The sequence below is a fragment of the Sturnus vulgaris genome, chromosome 9 (assembly GCF_052056855.1).
Source record: "Sturnus vulgaris isolate bStuVul1 chromosome 9, bStuVul1.hap1, whole genome shotgun sequence".
Classification (NCBI taxonomy): domain Eukaryota; kingdom Metazoa; phylum Chordata; class Aves; order Passeriformes; family Sturnidae; genus Sturnus; species Sturnus vulgaris.
In genome coordinates, this window is record NC_142251.1 from 15,020,139 (window position 1) to 15,042,008 (window position 21,870).

Here is a 21,870-nt window from a genome sequence, read left to right on the forward strand (position 1 = left end):
TACCTACTACCTTACACATTAACCCCCTGTGAACTCCTTGCAGTTAAACCTTTAAGTGCTCTCTGTACGCTCTGGAGCTTTCACAGTGCTCACAAACAAACACACAACCAAGCCTTGAGCAGGTTTTCTAGAGAACTTCAACAAGAACATGGCCATGGGCTCATGTGTATGGTCTGTCACCTCTGCACCCCAACACACTTCCAGAACCTCTGGGCTGCATGAAGTGTGTGTCCTGCTTTAGGACAAGCGGAGTTGTCAGAAGCCAGCCCTCCCACAAGAGTGGCACCAGGAGCTGTTTGGGAAGTGCTGGACAGTGGAGCTAGAAGTGATGCTAGTTACTAGTCTGTCTACTGGAATAATCTGGGTTACCTCAGTTTACACAGGAAAGGGTTATTTTACTTTCCCTCCTTTTAATTTATTAAGGCTGCTTAGAGCCATTTCTCAAAAATGCAGTTGCTCTGCTGTTTCATTCAGCAGATCACTTTGCAATATCACTGCTACAGAGGGGACAAAGCTATAAAATTAAGCTTTGTAGGAGTTATGCATTATAAACACTACTCTCCCATAAGGTCTGCACAGCCAGAAGGACGAGAATTTATTACTGTTTTGGAGACTACAGTGCCTTTATAAGTAACGTAATCGTGGATTCCACATTACTTGTAACTTACCATGACACCTTTTTCTCCGGGAGGACCTACAGGTCCTGGACTGCCTCGCTCTCCCTTCAACAACAAAAAAATGAAGAAGAAAAAGAAAAGAACATTGAATATTTTTCCCCTTTTTCCATGTCCACTGAACATACCTGGCAATGCATCACAGTATTGGTTGAGAGACTGCCCTTCAGAAACGGCAGAGACCCTTTTAAATTTTTTTTTTTTTAATTTCTGCATTCCTTACTCCCACAAGCCTATCCATTTTTTGAAAAAAATGATAAAACTGAGTTTCTCTGTCTTTTCCTAGAAGACTGAACAAGAGGTTTGACTACATCAGCCTCTGAGAACTGCTGCTAGGAGATCTGTTTTCTCTCAGTTGGGTGCATCATATTTATAGTATGTTCCTTAATCCATAAAATTCAGGACAGCAAATAAAGAAAAAAGAAAATCTTGTTTCTCTCTTCCTCTTTTCTTCAGTATGTGCTAGGAAAGCACAGATCTAAAAGGAAGGCCAGCCCTTCAACAGCTGCTGAAGCAACTTGAGTAGGGGAAGCAGGAAGGGTTGCTTTCTGGTCTTCCACAACTTTTCACCTTTCATTCATGTCACATCCAGCCCAAATATCAGACTTAGCTGGAGATTATCCTCAGAAGATTACATTTTTATTACAAATAATGCACATGACATAGTAATAACAACTATATTTTATATTGCATACTGTAATTATGCTGGAAACACGCTTATAATGTAAATCTACACGGCGTGTTTACCTTGCAATACTGAATCCATAAGAGAGGAAGACAATAAATTCTACAGAAACAGCACAGTAGTGACAATTATTGCACCATGAAGAAGCTTCCTTCCTTCCTTCCATTTGCTGATGATAAATTTCATTAGTCTTTTACTGCCTTTCACCTCCTAGCTAAACTAGCAGAAGTATCACAAGGTAATCTTTGTTGGGACAAGTGTAATTATAGAGAACAAGAATCCTTTGGCATGAAATTCTAAGATGATATTATGACTAAAACCATATGAGATTTGTCTAAATCTAAAGCAGGGCTTTCCACTGATGTATTTCTTTTCACAGATTAAATAAATTAAAATCAGATTTTAAAGGAATTCCTAATAATAGATTAAGACTTTCTCAATAAAATGTCTAAATAGCAGATACCAGTCTAGGTTAAACAATTCAGCCCTATAAGAAAGAAATACAAATGGTGCTGCATCATTCTGACAAACAATTATGTTTTTCTCATAATTGAAGCTGAAATGCAGTCCAGTAATAGTTTCCTGTTTTTCAGTTTTAAAATACTTTACCTAAATAAAACCATGTAAAATACAGTTAAGCTATTTATACTTTTCTAGTCACCTTGAGTCTGCCAGAATTTGCTTTCACAAACACAACTGCTACTGCACACTAGACAAAACTCAGTCTTGTCTTTTATTCAGTTAATGTATACAGCCAAGTTTTACCTTTCTACTTTTGTCTTCTTATGTAGTAGTAGTGAAAAAACGGTGAGTACTGTATAAAACAAGTATAATTTATGCCAGTTTCTCTGAAACAATAGCAGTAGATTTAAGTGATATAAGAAAGGTATCAGATCTGTCAACTCTAAATGAACTGTGAAGTAAATTCAGGGATATCAGATACATACCTCAAATAAGAACATTTGGATTACCAGTTATTACATCCCCATGCTCTTAAATAGCTACAGGAACATTAGCTCTGATAGTAGGGGGAGTAAATGATCTTCACCAGTATTTTATCACCCCAATGGTTTTCAAAGCTGCTGAGTAGTCAGAAACATTATTGTACCTTTTCACCAAGGCTTCCAGATGGCCCAGCTTCTCCAGGCAAGCCAGCTGATCCCTGTATAAAAAGAAATCAGACTTTTACTTGCATGATGTCTATACTAACTCACGGTCAGCAGCTCTCCACAAACAGAGCAGGGCCCATTTCTCCACCACAGAGAAAGAACCCCAAATCTGTCTCAGTGCAGCCCTGGGAAAGTGAGGGGTGCAGGAGTTAACTTGGCCCCCAGTCCAGGCAGAAGGACCCAGCATCCCAGCACACCAACTGCAAACAGTGCTGCCAGAGGGGAAATTGCAGTCATGTCACCACAATACCACCCAGCAACTTAGATCTGCCACTGAGCTCAACCTCGCACTGCTGAAAGCTTTACAAACATACAAATAAAGGTGATAATTGCTCTACTAGTGCTACAGTCTAACCACAAATTTCAAAGGGAATAAATTCAGTGGAACAAAGTAAAATGCAGTCAAAACAGAAATGATATTGGATCAGGCATTGTCAGAATTTTCCCTTCAAAAGTAGAAGCCCCTAATGCCTTTGAAGTCAGAGGATCAGAGCCTTTCAAACATTCAAAAATGAAATAATTCTCTCCTGAGGCTCTCTCACAAATTTGCACTGGATAGAACAAGTACGACCATATGGGATGGGAAACATGAGAGGAAGTACTTTTAAAAACCTTATTTCCAGTGTTTACAATACCCACTTTATTATGAAACCTAAAAGAAAAGGAAATTATAGCACAAGGTTCTAACTGAGAAAAACATGACACATTAAGCTTGAAGAAAAAGCACTAAGTGCCCAGAGTACATTGCATGACTGCTCTTGGAACATGGCAGAAATGTGGAAACTCCCAGTAGTCATATAATAATATAATACATGACTGTACAATGTCTGTAACACTTTAAAAAGGAAACAAAACAAAACAAAAAAAAATAAAAAGAAAGTTAAGTCAATTCATACATTGGCATTGCCATCTTTATATGTGTAGGAAGGAACTAGCATTAGTAGCACTACACTGGCATTGAAGTGCAATTTAAAGGAAAAAAGACATTACATTCAAAAAGAAAAATGCAGCTTTTATCTGTATAATTTGAATACAGTTCAGCCTCAAGTACTTCAACAGAACAGGTGCAAAGTAAGTAGAGATTTTATGATTACTTGTTCTCTTGGACTGCTAGCTATGCTGGCAATCCCACAGTTTAAACACATGGCAAGGAGCCAGTGATGCAGCTACCTTTAAGGCTGACAATACTGGCACAATTTACTTCATAGAAGGAACCTCAGAGATAAGCAGGCATCTCTGTGGCCACTGGACTGATATATTATGTGTGGGAACCTGTGTATTATATGTCAGAACTGAGATGTCTCTTGCCCTGGCAGCAGTCAAAGATGGGTCCTGGTGATATTGGCACTGGGGCAATGGCCCAGACGTCACTGGCAGCAAGGAGGGACTTTTGTGCTGAACTCTGAGAGCAAGAGCTCCCAGCCAGAGCCAACAGCAGACCTCGGGCAGAAATCTTTGAGACAAAGAATTACCCTGTACTCTTGCTTATCAAGGTAAGAGGTGTGGAGGTACAGTTTCAAAATGCTAAAGACTAATCACTTTGATTCCCTGATTCTAGAAAGAACAGAAGACATAATTAGAGCCAAGGCGAAACTCAGACCTGTTCTCTTTCCACAGAGACACTCCTGATCTCCCACCCAGTGCCACACTGTTTACAGGAGTGGAGATGCTGATCAGAAAGATGGGGAGCTGTGCCTTGGCCCAGCAGTGAACCATTTAATGTACAGCCTCTGATCAAGTTCTCTTTTCAATTCAGAAGTATTGTCTTCCCAACTCTGCTCTGGCTGAACGAGCAGGAATGACTGGAAGCAGTGACTGAGAATGTGCTGTTGTATTCCCTAGCACATTAGGGCAAGCCAATGGCACCCTCCAGAGCAAGGACAAAAGCTGGCTATTAAATAGAAAGTTTCTTATAGATTGGCTATTCCTCAAAAGTAGTTAAGAGAATTTACAGCAAAAACACTACAAAGGTTGATACAAAAGTTGGAAAAAGAACCTTGGCATACCTGGAATTGGATATCTATGGAAAGTAAAACAATAGTCAAGATGACTAGAAGTGAAGCCAGTGAAATGCCAAAAGCAACAGGGACTTCAGAAGCTTTGAAGGGAAAGAAATTCATGAGAGGTTATCCAGATGCTCTTCCACCTCTCTATTCAAAACAGAGGTCAAGTATCTGAGACTGAGAAAATTCTAGGGCTGGTATGCACACAGGCAGGAGAGCCAAAAAACTTACTTAGGAATATAATTTTGAATTTTCAAACAATTAATAGCATTCAGTGAAAAGAAAGTAGAACATCTTGTTCTGTCAACATATTAGCCATAAGGTGATGCTTTCCCTACATCATTCCCTACAGACTTTCTGTAAGCTCGTGTGGCTCTTAAAATCCCAGATTTGGACTGGCTTGTTATAAAGACCAGCTACTAGGACTGGATTGAGGTTTCAACTCTCTCCATCTTATGTAAGAAAATGAATATAGTCCAAAGCAGATCTGTTGAATCAGTGTCTTCCAGCATCCCTTCAATCCTCTGGGAAGCAGTGGTGGATTCCAAATATAAAATTGAATGTATTACAAAACAGAAAAAGTGAAGGAAAAATCCTGAAGTGATTTTAAAAAGAAATCAGCAACTTATTAAAAAAATAGTCATCAACTTTCATTTACAAAGACTTGTGTAAAAGTCTCCAGTGACAATAACAGCATAATAACAGCATTTTAGAAACCTTCTTGACAGGAGCATTTTGTGGAAAATGAATCAGATACCAGATCTCAAAACTAACACAGGCCTGAGAAAGACAAAAACGTCTTGCCAGGACATATGCTCCATGTTAGAAACTGGACTGTAGTTGGATAATTGAAAACACACTGTACACTTAATGCAAACCCAAGCATGGAGTAATCCATTGAAAAACCTGGTAGTGAGAAATTAATATACAGCTGGTTCCAAACATTCCCATGGCAGCAGTTACCTGCCAGGTTGTACTTAAATGTGTTTTTCTGACATAATTGACAATTTTCCAATCCAGTGCTATTTAATTTATGGTTCAGCATTCTCAAATATTTTTATTCAACATTCATTTAATGAGATGACATAATAAATTTAAAATACTATCTTGTCACAATAACATTTTTCTATTAATTTTCTGTCTGCTGAGAAAGTTACTTGGTAATCAACAAGAGGTGATAATCTGAGTGAAAATCTGATTTGCTAGGGCCAATGGAGGAAGTGAATAAGAGCAGATGCACCATATTTGTACCTTGCAGCTGATATTCACTCAATTCTTTGAAGGACTCAAAAATTCTACTACTTGAATATATTTGAAAGGCAAAAGGTACTGGCATCAATCACTTAATGTATAACAGATTTAAAGAGGAAGTAAATAGGTTAAATTTTACTTCCAGTAACAGCAGTGTATAGTAGGGTATTTAATTATTAATTACTTATTAATTAATTAATTAATCCTTGCATTTAAGGGAAGCTGCCTGACAAAGTGGGGCAGGATGTTCTCACTGACAAAACCCTGGAAACTCAACTGCAGATACCATGTGCAGGTACTATTCCTCTAGCTGAAACCAAATAATAAAAGAGAACCATTACCAAAAAATCCTTCAAGAAAAATGAACATGAACTTGATAAAGCTAACCTCTAGATACTGTAACCTCCTCCTCCACTCCTCTCAGCAGGAATTACAGTATGTCAGGTCACACTGGGTAAAAACAAGAAGCACAACATAAGACCAAGTATCTTTATTTCCATTCACTGTTAAGTCCTCCACAGAACTTAAAATAATCTCTATCCAAATGCTTTTTGAAAGCAGCTGAAGCAGTTCCTTCTTTGGAAGCCCTTGGCAATGTCCCATGCATTCACCAGACTTTGAAAAAAAAAAGGTTTTCCTCAATTGACTTATCTTTTGGCCTATGGTTTAGAATTCTCTTTTGTGCATCCCTAAAGCCAAGACTTTTCAGGATAATTCAAACAACTCCTTCTGTTGAGCATCCTGAACACATCAGTTAAAGTTCACTTAATCTTTTCTTCAAGCAGAAAGAATTGAAGTTTCCATTCTCCCTGAATTATGCATCCATGGTGCCTAATCCAGTTAATTTTTACCTCTCTGAAAGATGTGGTAATTGCTTTATGATAATTCTTCCCAAAAGCAGCTCAGCTACAAGGCACATGGCCTGCCTGCAGTATTTTATTGCCATTCACAGGCTCCTGCACACTGACCATTTGCAGTCTGCTCTGGAGTTGCCATCGACAGCCTGAACATCACTGGCTTTCCTTTGCTGCATTTTGAGGTTATTTTTTCATGGCAAAACACTTCTTATTTCAGCTTGGTTTCCTTCTGTTTTTTCAAAAACTATGTGGAACCAGAGAAATTTGCTGACATGTAATTTCTGAAGATTATTTTTCCAGGATTTGTGTTCATGAACTCTGCCTTTTGACACCAGTTGCACATACTAGAGTTGACAGTTCTACCCTTGTGCTCTGTCTCAATGTGTGTAAAAACGTCAAGGATTTCTAATTCAGAACTGTACAGGCTGAATTTCTTTAACAGAGGTGGCAAGGAAAAATAAGAATTAATTTGCACTTAGTCATTCAGAGTGGCACAGCCTGGATAAACAATAGCATTATCAAATACTAAAACAATTCTTGAAAACAACTGTTTGAAGTTCAGATGACTTCTGAATAATTTAATAAATCATTTTCTTAAATCATCCCTGACATTTTAACAAACAGATCATTTGTATGAGATGCTTGAAGTCAGTTTCAAATATTTTCTCTCCATCACTGAACAGCATCTTATCCAAGCATAAAAAAATCCAGTTCCACATGTCAGCAAAGTCAGATTTTCCTTCCCCAAAATGTAAGGGGAATTTTCTCGGTAGCTGAAGGGGTTGTTTCCTTTGGCACAGCTTCCAAAAGGTTTTGTCTCATCAGCAGTGTACATTTGCTCTGTCTGCTCTTCACTTGCTTCTCACTATCTTAACCACTCCCTCTTCACCTGGACCTGATGGTCCTGCAGTTTAACCAAATATCCTGCAGCAAGGAGCAGCTGCTGGATTCTACCACAGCTCAGGGCTCTGCTGCACCAAGCAGAGCCTGCATCTGCCTCCCTTCCCCTCTACACAAACACAACATATGCTGTAGCCAGAAAAACAGCTTTTGTTGTAGGACTTGGTTAAGGAATAGTGTCTGAAGTCTGGCTTCAAGCACATTCCTGATCTACTCTTAAATGTGTGTCATTTAAGCTTACAAGCACAGCAAACATTTTATAAATTTAGTCTACTCTGTTTCCACAGTAGACAAGCATCCAGAAATATTTTGGCAGAAATGTGTTTTGAAGAATCAGCAGCTTCATGTGACCTAAGAAATGTTGGATACTGTGGCTTCTAGCCTATTGACAGAGCTCTATTTCAGCATATATTCCACCTTACTAGGCTGAAAAAACAAGCATTATAGTCCAATCTCCTGCTGTTGAAATTTCCCTGCTTGTGCAGGGTTGCCATCTGTACTTTTCTAAGCAGGACCTGAGAAAGCTGCTACAGAAAAGGAATAACTATTTTGGCACCTCAAACAGCAGTGGCAGACATTATAGTGAATGTCAGGAGATGAACGATACAAGGGGAAGCAAGAAAATTGAAAGAAACAGAAGAAAAATATTGGTACAACAGTTTGGTATCAATAGCAGACAGGCACATGTGCTCATGGCATAATTTTCTATTTATAAATTCAGCATTTATTATTCAGGACTTATTATTGCAAAACTGCTCCTTTGGACACCTTATTCAGGAAATGCACTGGTTATCATTTGGAAAACTGGAATGCTGTGATGGACTCCCCATTGCTAAAAAACAGTATTATAGTATACTTTAACCATGGACTTAAAAAGATGTTATATCCTGTAATTTGAAAAAGTCTGTCCATAGAGATAATGAATGAACACAAAACCATAGACAAGCCAAAAAGGGAAGCTGGTGAGGTTGTGGTGCAGAAGGAAGAAACCAAATACACAGAAATACACAGAATTTTTTAGACATTGGGCTTATTGTCAACTTTTTAGCAACTTCTTTTTCCCTTTGCCTTTACTATTAATAACCTGTACAGGAGTTGCACATTTTTTACTGCTATTTGTACAGTTCCTCTTTGTATTTATGAAGTGCCACCAAGCACCTGGTAGCACACAAACTCCACAAGGCATCACTAAGGACAGATGCTTTACTCCATGGCTTTTTTTGACTCCGTCTCAAAATCTGTCCCAGCGGTTGGTAGCACATGTACTTTGCTCTTGTACTTTGTTTTTCAAACTTTTCTCTGTTTTTGTTTGTTTGTTTTGTGTGTGGCATATTTGATTCCAGAGATGTCCTCATGCCACCAGAGCCAATACTGAATAGCAGGGAGTGGATTTATCTGAGAATTAAGAAGTCCATACTCGATGTGCACGCCAAGGGAAAGAGAGATTACTTGTTACAAGCAGAAGCTGTTGAGAAGCTGGGAGCAAAATCTGCATCCAAAGCATACAGAAATGAATATTTTGCATCAGGACTCATGTCTGGAAAAGCATTTTATGCACACGAGAAACTTCTCAATTCTCTTTGGAAAAGTTTAACTGTTACAGATTGCAGTGAGGAATAAGGTGAAGGAAAGGGGTTTTGGAAGGTCTAAGAGTTGCTTGTGTCTGCTCTTGGTGTTTCACCACTGGCCTCAATGACAACAAAAAATTATCCCCCTAAAGATCATGAAATAGGCACTAGTCCTCTGCTGCCAGATAATGCAAAGGTAACAACAGATCAAGGGCCTATGAAGCTAATTTGATTAGATACATGCACATAAATCAGTTGATATTCTACAATCCACAGGTAAAAATAAGGAATATTTATCAATAACTTAGAAACTATTTTGGTTTTCAGGTATCATGTACCTTCCTGTATCACATATAAATTCTCCAAAAACTGCATGTGGGAAATGATAATTAATGATGGGCCATAATTATCTTTCTTTATAACACTGTAACAGGGCTGCAACATCCCCTTGGTTTGGCATAGAAAATATTATTTAATTCTTGCAGTTTGACCCTGACTGCAGTTAGGCAGCTGGTGTGATTCTTTTACTCAACATCACTGCAATGAACCATCAATGATTATGTATTTGAGCTAGTAATTACTACATAGAATTGAGCTCTTTTACTGGTGAAAGACATTATGTTCATACGAAATACCTGAGTTGTGGAAAATTTGTCCACTGAATTCAAGTTCACTGAGGAGCAAAAAAAAATTATATGTCAAATCCAGAAAGTTGAGGTTAAGCAACTAGCTTTGTGACTGTTTCATGTACTATTATTGATGTAATGACTTAAGATTGAACCTATCTTTGTCTTTTGTTGAGGGTTTTGGTGCATGTGGCACTGTACAACATAGTAAATGCTATCAGTTTTCCCTAACATGTGACAGACTGAAAAAGCTACACTTTGGGATGTGCTGGATGGCTTTCAAGAGGACCTTATAGCATTGCATGCACTATTGGTTCCTGTGCCAGCAGACACTTTTAACTGACAGAGTCCAGCTGCTCAGTCCCCTTCCCCAGAGCACAATCTCCAGAGTGCACAGTGGAGCTGGATGTGACCAACAAGCAGTTTGTGAGATTTCTGCAGTAACCAACCATTTGATGAGCTGCCTCAGGTACATCTGCCTGGTATTTTGCAGACAATGGGGAGCTAACTCTGAATATCAGCTAAGGTGAGCAGAGTTTGTGTGAGCAGTACAGCACCAAGCCCAAACCAGTGTGTGGTATCTCTCCTCAGCATCTGTTAACTCTAGAAATAAAATTAATCTAATTGTGTTCTACATAACACTTGGGTAACTCAAGCATGGACCAACAAGCTCACATTTGCTCCTAAATCCCAGACAAAAGGGCAGGGGATGAAATCAGGTAGAGGGAATTCCAAAGTGGTATGTTTCAGTGACCATTATCAACTAAAAAAGTACCTACAGTGGAAGAACTGAGAGAGATAAGACCTTTAAAAAATGAAGGCTAGGAGACTGTGGATCTCAAACTGAGTAACAACACACTGCTGTAAAAGTGAGCACATCTATGCAAGATACAAGATTGTAAGAGGCAATGTTTCCTTTCTCTCAGTATTCTTAGCAGTTTTAGGCTGGAGTCAAAGATGTTTGGATGAATTGGAAACAGATTACAGGGGAGTTAGAATGTGACTTAAATTATCTCAAAAACATGACAAGCTAATTGAATTGGGACTGTTAAGTCTGAAAAGAAAGAATGAAGGAGGCACAGAATAACAACCACCATATGTAAAATGCTGTTTCCAGCAGAAAGGAATCAGATTACACAACTGGAAGAACATTTTTCAAAATAGAGAAGCCCTGGTCTTGAAGATTTTAATAACTGGTTCGACAAATATTTGTCAGAAATTATGTAAAGATTACAGATCCTGCCTAGGCAGAAATGGATGCACTATGTGTCACCACAAGATCACCTTGAGCTCTGAGATTTTATGGAGCACAGACAGAACAAGCCTGCAAAATACATCTCAGGCTAAATGGAGCCTCTCAAATGATTTAACTGGAAAAGGATCCCTTGTTCACTTACACAGACGTGCCTTGGAAAAGCCCCAGAACACCTGCAACATTCACACAACGTATTGGGAGAAAAGAAGAATTAATTTTGGAAAACACTTTAAATTTCTTTAAATAGTACGAATCTTAAAGACTACAAAGGTATAACTGACACACTACAGCTTAGAATACAGGCGAACTTCATCAGACAATGTCTGCAACAAATTATTCATTTGCTCTCAAATACAACAGAACTAAAAATTAAACCAGAAAGAGAATTCAAGCTTACTGCTTCACCAGTTTTTCCAAGGTTTCCTTGGTCTCCTTGTTCTCCCTGTTAAATGTAGAAAACAGATGATGTAGTTCACTAGAAAAGTAATTTCTTTCATATGTGTATATTAAAGTCCTCTGTTTTCCTAGGAACCTCTTTATTTTCTAAATTACATCTGCCAATTAAAACCTTAAAAACTAAAATTAAGTAACCAAAACAAATTTTGTCAGTGGCTAACTTTGATCTGATAAAATGATGTCCTAATGTATTCAGGATTTGCCTACAAAAAAACCACCTCACAAAACACATTAAGTCAGCAAATACTATAAATTAATTATCCTATTTTTATTTAAATCTTTCTTTCAGCAAATTACCTTCACTATTTCACTACTGCTCAAAGGTAAATGTTGCCTGTGCACTTTATTGATAACTGTAATTTTGTTGTTAAGTATTAGGAAAATTGACATTTAAATTGACATTTTAACAAACTTCTCCTCTTCCCCCAAAATCTTGAAACCATCATTAAGTATGAATTAATCCTGTTCTCCAAAATAACACGGTTACAAAACTGGAACATTTTGTTGTGTATTTCACAGGTGGAAGCTGGGTGTAGAAGCACTATTGACTATCTGGCTGTGACTATAATCTCAGTTATCTAACAGGTGATGAACAGTGATTTGTGTACTGTTGATGCAGATTGCAGATCAGCACTGGGAAATCCTGCTGCCACAAGCTCCTCTTTTGAGCTGCAGCACTTCATCTCATCCCCACTCACACTTCCAAAATCCTGTCAGTGCAGGAACTGCCCTGAGTCCCTTGTTGCTCCCTGGTCACATTCCCAGGCTGTTTGATTTCATTTTAGCAGGTGTAGTCTTTGCTCACACATCTCTGTCTCCTAGAGCTGCACAATTTTCTCCTCTTTCAAAACGGGATCTTGCAGGAAGGCAGAATTATCAATTTGATACAAGTTTATATTCTTTGGAAGCATGTGTGCTCATATCCTTTCACTGCTATGTCACTGTAAATAGCTGTGTATAACTGTTCCAAATACATTCTATTTGTATCTATCATACATAAAACCATCACTTACCTTTAAACCTTCTGGTCCAGAATCACCTACATAACCTTTCTGCCCTGGCTTTCCCTAAAATAAGGATTAGAATAAAATACTGTAAATATTTTATTTCATAAAGATAATTTCATCCCAGTTTACCTATTTATCAAAATACATGCACTAAAAATGTACAGTTTGGCAATATTCAATACAAAAATTTTAAGGAAGTGTATTTAGAAATCTTTATCTGAACATACACTGTTGAATATTTCATCAAATACTGGAACAGTAAACAGAATTTGTATTAAGTCTTACAGCAATTAACACTGAGGTAAAACTGTGACAATCCAAGACTAAAATACACTTCAATTTCACTTTGAAAAAACAGGCAAGGCAGCCTTCTCTCCTGGTTAATTCCAGCAGAACAGGGACACAACACTAATAAAATCTGATGCTTAGACTTCAGGGACTGGTGTCATAACCGACCTTCCTCAACCAGGCAAAATCAACTCAAACACTGTCTCCTCTTTATTCAGAAAATTGATGATTTTGAGCCCCATTTCTCTCCACTAGCATTCTGCTGCTGGCAGATCTTGTTGCTATGATACTGTGGTAATAACACTGTTAGCCAGAAGAAATCCAGCAGCATCAATCAGAGCAGGGGGCCACAAAGTGAGAGGATCTTTGAAGCATTTTCCAACATGCATCCCTCCCTCTGCTGTCACTCACACAGACTCACAAAGGCACACAAACCAGCTTTCCCCCTTAATTTTCAATTAGATGTTTATAACTTAATTATGTCTCCACTTTACGTCCTCTACAACATAAAACATGGCCTGACCATTTGCTATGTGGACAGCACAGCTCTGCCTAATCAAACTTTCCCCATCTGCTCTAAGGAAAAGGCCCTATAAAGCAAATAAATGTCCAGGGGACTGGACCTGGCTCTTGAGCAAGTTGCTGATGAGATTGCTGGAGGCTGACAATTGGAGAAAGAAAATTAATTCAACATTTTAATGATTCAGTATCAAAACCATGCAGATTTGTGCTAAAAAGAAATTATCCATGGCTGTTCCAGCAAACTGAATAATTGGAATTGCCAGAGTCCATATTAAGAGTTTTCCATTCCACATAAGCTGTCTTGAGAAAAGAGCAACTAAAGCAACAGATAATAAAATGTTACTTGAAAAGAGATTTTTTTCATTGGTTCTTTTGCTTCAGCTGCTCTGTTCCCGTGTTTCAGAGTATGTGTGTGTTAATTTCTGGGCATCTGAGAAATTCTCTATATGGCTTAAAATTGCATTGTCTTAGCAGACTTCTCATATTAATCCCTTTCTATCACTCATTCTCTTTCCTGCCTGAGCCATTTCATTTTGCCCAACAAGTTCCAACAAATAAAATCACTTTAGGAACATATTTTTGTTTTTGCCAATGGACTAAGATATGGTACAGCCAGGAATGCAGGGAGAAAAGACCACGAAGAGAAGTTCTGAGAGAACCAGATCAAGCAAGTCACATCTTTCCACAAGGCTTAATAAAGAACAAGTGATGGGTTTCTGCAGGTCACTACATGCTGTTTAACTACTTTGTTGTAAAGAAACTTAAGGTCTTTCTGTACAGCAAGACTGTAACATAAAAATGTTTTAAGTGAAGTTCATCAAAAGAAAACTAGTGGCCCCTATTAACTACCTTGATAATTTTAAGTCTATGAGAACTGAACTGGAGTTACAGCTTGTAAAGGTTTCTTGGCTGTCATTCCCCAGCTATGTACGAGCTGCAAAGGACAGAGAACAGATGGAAGGTGATCAGAAAGTGGAACAAGTGGATTTAACTGGTAAAGCAATCTGAAACACATGGATTTGGCTTGAAACAGAAATACAATACATTTACACATGGAGGAAAAGCCACTGACAGAAGGTTAAACTAGGGATGGCTGTTTTTCAGCTTGCAAACCCCTGAGAAAATTACTCTTCCAGGGCAGGGTAATCCCAAAGGAAATGTCTGTTTCCTAAAATATTAACTGAAAGTTCTACCCTTCTCCTTCAGGAAACAGCAACCAACTGTGCTTCCTTTCACCTCTCAACTGGTAGGTACAGGTGTGTTTATACATTAATATAAATATCTCTCACTATCACTCTATTTCAGTCCCTCCATAAGCTTCTCACACGCCTTCAGCCCACAGGAAGGCACTTCCAGAAAATACTGCACTGAGGGTCTGGGGCAGATTTGAGAACATTTTCCACTATAAACAGGAGTTTCCACTATAATCAGGAGAAACTGCTCATCTTACGACTACTTAAATTCCAGCTTCTGTTTAATATGTGTAGCTCAGAAAGGAATCAACTTGTAACAGTTCATTTTTATTTTCTGGTTTAAACTACCTCTACTCTTTTAAAGGCATTTTCTTCTCCAGCAATGAAGATACAGGAAAAAAAATGTGCCAATGCTTGCATTGACTGAGCTGAGCTACACTGACAGCTCCAGTGTTAATATTTGGATAGCCTTTGAAAGAGAGGGTTAAGTGGGAGGAAACTGAATAAACACAGTCACATCTTTAGTATGGCAACTTCTGTATTTTCACAGGACAAATAAGCAAGCACCAAAAAAAATTAGCTTTTTTTATGTAGAAGGATTAATTTAAGAGAATGTAAGTATTTGACTTTGGAATAGAATGGGTGGGAAGGTTTGGAAAGGAATGAATGAAACATCAAATGATGTGATCAAATTCAGCTCAAACACCTCTTCCAAAACTGAAACAGACTGAGGTCTTTGGAACTGAGATATATCCTAAGTAAACACAGGAACATCCTCAGTTTTGTCTCCAGTTGCTCTAGACACATGGAAATTCTTTTTTCAGCTGGGACTGAGAGCCCCTGTGCAGGTTCATAGTCACTGTGTTCCAGCAGAAGATGATCTATTTTAATGGCAGCACTGGTCAGGTGGGTCCCAGGGGTTTTTGGTCTCTTTCATGTTTTTAAAAGCAAACGTTAGAAACAAGGGCAGGGGAGGGAGGAGGGAGAAAAATGAGGTGAAATTTTATGGCTGCCAGCTTGGCACATGCCTAAACCTGAACTAGGGATTGGATATTTTGACCTGAAATTGTAAAAGAGATGAGGATTCCAGAAGCACTAGAAACCTTTCATTATTGTTTCATAAGAATAATGAAAGGTTTACAATGTATCACCTAAAAATATACTGTACTTACTTCAGACAATCCCCAGAAAATGAAGGTAACTGTGGCTGAAAAGAGGACAAATCTATTTAACCATGTCCACAAATAAAGTCTGTGGGGCAGGAAGCAAAGTTGTAAAAAGAAAAAAAAACAGTCAAGACTTTCAGATAGAACATTTAGACATTAGAAAAGAGGTCTGTAAACCAGGCAAACAACTGAAGCAGATTGATGGGGAGAATGAAGAAATCCCATTCCTGGAGGCTGCAGAACACAGGTTAAACCTGTGTCAGCTAAAGACAGAGCTGACAGCTGAGGGTGCCCCGGGCCATGCGTGGCCAGAACACTCCCCCAGGTCCCTCTCAGGACCTCCTCTGCCCCATGGCTGTTTAATTAGTGAGTGACCACACACTTGTGATAGTGCTTACTTTCAAATTGAACATTCACTTTCAAAAACTCCTTTTGTGGAAAATGGAAGCAAAGGTATGTAAATCAAATGAACATCAAACTGCAGTTAAGGAAGCATAATTAAAAAGAGAGATGTGTTCAGCAGCTCATTGACTCAGTCCTGTTACCATGTGAGATTTAAGTCAGGGTTGTGACTCTCGCTGACACAATCACACAGTGTGGGTTACATGTGGAGTGAAGCACCAGGGATGAGCAGGGATGGGAGCAGGGATGGCAGCAGGGATGGCAGCAGAGATTGGAGCAGAGGTGAGAGTAGAGTGCAGAGCAGCTGGCCTGGAGCTGCACAGCAGCTGGAGCCAAGAGGAGCCATGGAACCCAGGCGAGAGCCTGTGGGCCCCTGGACAAGGAGGAAAAGCAGGCAGAGCTTCCCATCAAGCAAAATTCCCTTTTCCCCTATCTCTCATTTCAGGAGGGGATGTTAGCCAGCAAGCTGCTAAAAATGTCTGGACACAGCAACCCTGGGGCTCACTTCAGATGCATAAACTCTGCTCTCAACAACTCGCTGTGAGAGAGAAACCAGAGACATGCCAATGGTGTGCACATTTCCCACTGAGAGAAATAAAAATCTAAATAATTTAGGTCAAATTGACCCAAAATAGATGGAAAATATTTCAGTTTGCTAGGTTATACAGAAATTTTTCCTCTTGGGTCACTTTGACACCAGCTGATGGTGGCCTGTGCGTGCCTGGTGATGTGGAGGATGTGAAGGTGTCTCATTGCCCATGAGTCACTCACTACAGCATCTTCTGTTCCAATTGCCACAGCACAACATGGGAGTTGCTGTCCAGCCATGAAGCCCTGCCCAAGGAGGAGACTCAAAGGATGATGCAGCCAAAATAAAAATTTCCATGAAGCTCTCAGCAGAAACTCAGATTAAACTCAATATTGAACTAAGTTACAGAGTGTTTTGAAATTCTGTTAAATTTTTTGCATGTTTTCCTCAGCTGAAAAACAAAGAGACTTTTGTGGGAGGGTTTTGTGTTTGCTTTTTTGCCTATTTTTTTGCCTTTTTTTTTGCTTTGGTATGCGTTTGTTTGTCTTAACACCTAATCTATGAAGCAAATAAGTACTTTAATATAATTTTTAACAGAAAGCAAATTCCCATCTTTGACTAGCTACTGAATAGGAAAAATGACATAGGCATATATCCACTCTAAAAGCAGAAAACAGTGGAAAAGACTCTCAAACTCATGCAAGAAATGGGAAGTCATCCAGAACGAAAGCCAAGTCAGTGATTACCACACATAATCAAATCATGTAAAGGCAGAAGATCAAATTGCATTCAATAAACTTAGAGACATTCCTGTAATCCCTAGTATCCATTTTAGTACAGAAAGTTTCTAAAAATAAGCTTCAAGTTCACTGAAATACTCTCAGACAATTGTGTATTTTTATAACTAACAAAAAAATTGGACAATAGTTTTAAACTTCTATCTTTTAAAACATGTCTGCATAAACAGCATTGTGACATTCCAGCTTTATTATTTTTAGTAATTATCTGCCAAGTTTCTAGTAGATTTCTGAAAGCATACATCTTTTATATTTCTCCCTGTGAGCTGGGTTCTTCCCCAATTGATATATTTTGATATATCAGCTGGTTTAGTCTCTAGGGAGTGCATGGCAGTTTCCTGTATCTCAGGGGATCATTATATTTTGTGCACTACAGCAGTGCTTTCCTTTCAAACCCTTTGTATTGAAAATCATTTCCCCTCCCAGCTCTACTTTGAGCATGTTCTGAGCAAAAACACACATTCATTCAGGAGATGCCATTTGATCACAGTCACTTCTCACAGTAAATTTACATTTCAAAGCAGTATTCCTACTGAAAAACAGCCTGCCCTACCAAAATCACTTATACTTACTCTTGGGCCAACTCCTCCAATAGGTCCAGCTGGTCCTACTTCTCCCTAAAGAAAATCAGAACTTCAATCATCTTGATGACAAGTCTAGCTTTAAAAAAGAAATTCTGCAGATAACTGTTTGTATTTATTATATCATCCTAAGTTTCACATGTTGAGTCTGACAGAAACACCTGGGAAGAGACCATTTTACCCTGTTAGCTTTTACTCACTCAGTATCTGTCATAGAAGCCCATCATTTAGCTACTTAGAAGTCTAGAGGTCTATCTTCAGAATCACCAACTAAATAATTTTAATTATTAATTTATTTAATAATTAATTTAATTATTATAAGTTAATTATTTTAGTACACAACATGTAAGCTTTTATTTTTATGATGATGAATTAAGAATACTTGATGAGTCAATCTATAAGATGAAGAACTGCCTTTCTCCCCTTTCAGTTAATAGGGGTCTGAGAGTTTACATAAGAGTATCTAGGACACTGTAATTAAATTGGTGTATATTTTCCATTTTCATACTGCTAAACCCCTTCCCTCCCATCTCCTCAGTTAACTAAAATAACCACATCCAGCTCTGGACATATATTATCTCAAATTTAAATAAACCACATAATGGATGCACAGCCCCATAAGGCTGCTAAAAACTCTTTAAAACACTTGCCAAGATGCAAAAGAAACTTCAAATTTTGCATGACAACACCATACACACCTAACCATTATTGTCTAATCCTCTTAACCCCTCACAACTTTGAAACACAATCTCTTAATTTTGTAACTTTTTCATCTTACCTCAACTCCTTTGGGACCCTGTGGCCCTGGAAGCCCTCGGTCACCCAGAGCTCCCTAAACATCCAAACAAACACAGAGAGAACTTGCATCAACTGACAATCATGCTGCTCTAATTTCTCTCCTCTTACAAACCTGGACTAAAACCCAAAACTGAGGTAGCAGACCTGATCTCTTACCACCGTTCATATTATTTCCCATAGAAAGCCAGGCAAAGATGCAGAAAACCAAGCAACATAAAAACTTCTACATAGACCTAGCTGAAGCATTATTCTTTTTATGTTGTGAGAAGCAAATAAGAAAATATTTGAACATTTTAGAACAATTTTTCTCTTTTTGAAGAGGCAAAGCCCACTACAATATAAAGATTAAAGCATCATCAATGTGCAGATCTTGCATTAGGGTAGTCTTTAGAATAACATGTGTTGACAACATTGCAAGGGAGAGAAACTACAAAGTGAATTTAGACCACTAGCTTGTCCAAAACTACTTGTGATTTTCAGCCCTTTTCTATCAGGATTATAATCAGCTATCCAGAGATAAAGCACCTTAGGCTCTGCCAGCTCGGAGTTTTCATGACTGCTCACACCAACATTTTCAAAACTTTGTTAAAAACTCTTTGCAGCTAGCAGTGTATCAAAAGCCTTGGGCATCCCAATTACAATGGGATAATTGGGAAAAGCACTTGACCTGGCATAATACAAAAAAAAAAAGTGCAAACATATTAATGTTCTGGGAAACTTAAGCTTAATAATATCAGATAAAGCAACAAGAACAAAGAAACGGCCCTTTAGGAGAGATATGATTATCCTCTGAAGAAAGCAATGGTAGGAAAGTGTAAGCCTTATTAACTGTGTACTAATGAAGCTGAAGTCTAGACATTGGTGCAGGCATTGGTCCAGTAACAATTTACTCAGCAGACAAAGTAAAATGGAAGAGAAAAATGGAGCAGCCATCTCAAGGGAGAGAGTTTCACTGAAGAGCCCATCTGGGAAGGACTGGGGTGGTGCTGGTTGACAAACTCCACAGAAGGGACAGGAGGGCTTTTTCTATATAAACAATATTCTTCCATGGTTAGCAATGACATTTTCTCGTTGTTGTTTTATTCTGACAGCAAAGCCCATGAGGAGATAAGGATTTCAGGGCAATGTAACTGCACAGTGGAAATGGCAGCAGCACTGCTACTGTACACACCCTTCCACTGCACTTCACTGAATCCAGAAAAGAGTTCCAGACTGTAAATGGGATATTAATACTAAATGACATTTCTATCTCCTCCTTGGGGTTTCAGGCAAAAACAGAAAATGAAGGGAGTCATTACACATGTGCCAAAGTGTCTGGGATAAAACAGGAGTCAGCAAATGGGGTGTCCTCTATTTCACATATATACCTTCCTAGTTGACCATGCCTTCCAGAAGAGGTGAAACCCTAATAATCATTTTATTAAAAAGTGTTATACAAACAAACATAAGTTAACAGGTGAAGGAAGCTCTTAGCTTCTCCCATGGTACAGCACACACTGCTGGAAAAACTACAGTAGTAATCAGCATATCCTGACCATCTTTTCCTCTCACTTTTCTTGGTTAGAGAACATAAATACCTGCAAAGGATAATGTAGGGAATAAAGTTATTTCAGAACTTCTTAAAAACATTCTTATTCCCTTTTTAAAAATATCTATGTTTTGTTGGTTTTTTTAATAAGTGGTGGATAGAGATCAAACACCTTCTAAAATATTGTTTCCAAGTTGAGTAATGTTCTGTAGACCAAATTACATAATAAATCCTTTGAACATTGACTTAGAGAGATCAGATTTGCTGATTATTTCATTAATTTGGGAGAAAATTTCCAATCCAGAACTTCTACTGGCATTTAGAGACAGCTGATCACACTCAACAGAGCTTAAACTTCCAAGGAGTTAGATTTATCCCACACCAACTGCTAAAAATTAAAGTTTACCCCGCTTTCTTGGCTTTTAAAATGGGTATTGCTTCTGAGGAAGCATAAACAAAAACATGAGGAAAATAGCAGCTTAGTGAGAAAAGTTTTCTAAAAATAAAAGCTGGAGGAAAGTTCCAACTCAACTCAAATCAACTCAAGGCAGCTGGGAATTCCAAAAGCCAAACATTTCCAAGGTTATGCAGACCTTCTCCCTCAGTACTGGGAGCAGTATAAGAGTTTTTCCAGTTTGGTAATCCCTCTTTTCAAATGTAAGCCATCAGTTCTCCCTGACTAGGGCAGGCTGTCTAAGCCTTTTGTCTCTAATACCAAATGTGCTGGAGAGCACCAAATCTGGCTCAGTTGTGTAATTTCTGTAACAAAGGAACTTGGAGTCTCAAACTTTGTAGTCCACCTCTTACTAATTTATTTCTCTGGAATCTGTGAAAAGGCAACAAATCAGTAACGTGTGTATTACACATCAACAGAATTCTAACAAAAACTCCTCAGATCTAATGTGTAATAACAGGATCTCACTGAAGAAACTGAGCAGCAGGGATTAGATCTGTTATGTCATTCATGTATAACCTTGGACAATTAAAACTGAACTGCAGTTCAAGAATTGCTGTATTTCTCTTCTGGTATTTTCCTTAGACCCTAGACAGAGTCTTTCATCACCACAGGGTTTTTTTTTTTGTCAACACCTTGGTAACTCAGAAATACAAGAGCAACTGCACTGCAATGGTTGGACAAACTCATTCATACAAGGCTGCTCACGTTATGCATATGTGCATATAAACAAGTTAGCAATCAATCAGAATTGAAGGTGGACACCCTCTAGAAACACATTTTAAGTTCTCCACAATTTGCCCCATCAGCCTTCCTAGTCGATTCATGTCTATTTTAGTAAAAGGCTCTTGACATGGTTGAATGATAAGAGATTCAGAAAATATTGGCTCTGGCTTCAGCAGCTGCATTATTTGAGAGGTTCTTAAGAATGATCACCTTTGGCATGGAGGTATTGTTACAATCTTCTGGGTACAAATAAGACCATATCTTTAAACTATTTACTGCTCCCCATCCTATGTTTTCTTGAGTAACCTGCTACAGAATTTCACAACTCTGTTGATAGAAAATGTGATTTCCATTTCTGTTTATTCATAGACAACCTGTATGAATGCATCTTAGGTAAATGATATTGTTGGTTTTGCACAGCTCTTTTGCCTCATC

The 21,870-nt window shown here is 38.4% G+C and overlaps 1 protein-coding gene across 2 annotated transcripts in view; it reads right to left on the bottom strand.

Annotated features, from left to right (window-relative positions):
• Nucleotides 1-21,870, bottom strand: part of COL24A1 (collagen type XXIV alpha 1 chain) — a 125,700-nt gene that overhangs the window by 43,299 nt on the left and 60,531 nt on the right. For both annotated transcript variants that reach the window (XR_015805403.1, XM_014883174.2), the window contains exons 21-26: nucleotides 18,708-18,761; nucleotides 17,921-17,965; nucleotides 12,458-12,511; nucleotides 11,386-11,430; nucleotides 2,468-2,521; nucleotides 669-722 (exon numbers count right to left, since the gene is read on the bottom strand). Coding sequence is in view for 1 of the 2 variants with exons in the window: in XM_014883174.2 (XP_014738660.2) it covers nucleotides 669-722; nucleotides 2,468-2,521; nucleotides 11,386-11,430; nucleotides 12,458-12,511; nucleotides 17,921-17,965; nucleotides 18,708-18,761 (306 nt within the window). In the remaining variant the exon portion in view is untranslated. The remainder of the gene's footprint in view (nucleotides 1-668; nucleotides 723-2,467; nucleotides 2,522-11,385; nucleotides 11,431-12,457; nucleotides 12,512-17,920; nucleotides 17,966-18,707; nucleotides 18,762-21,870) is intronic.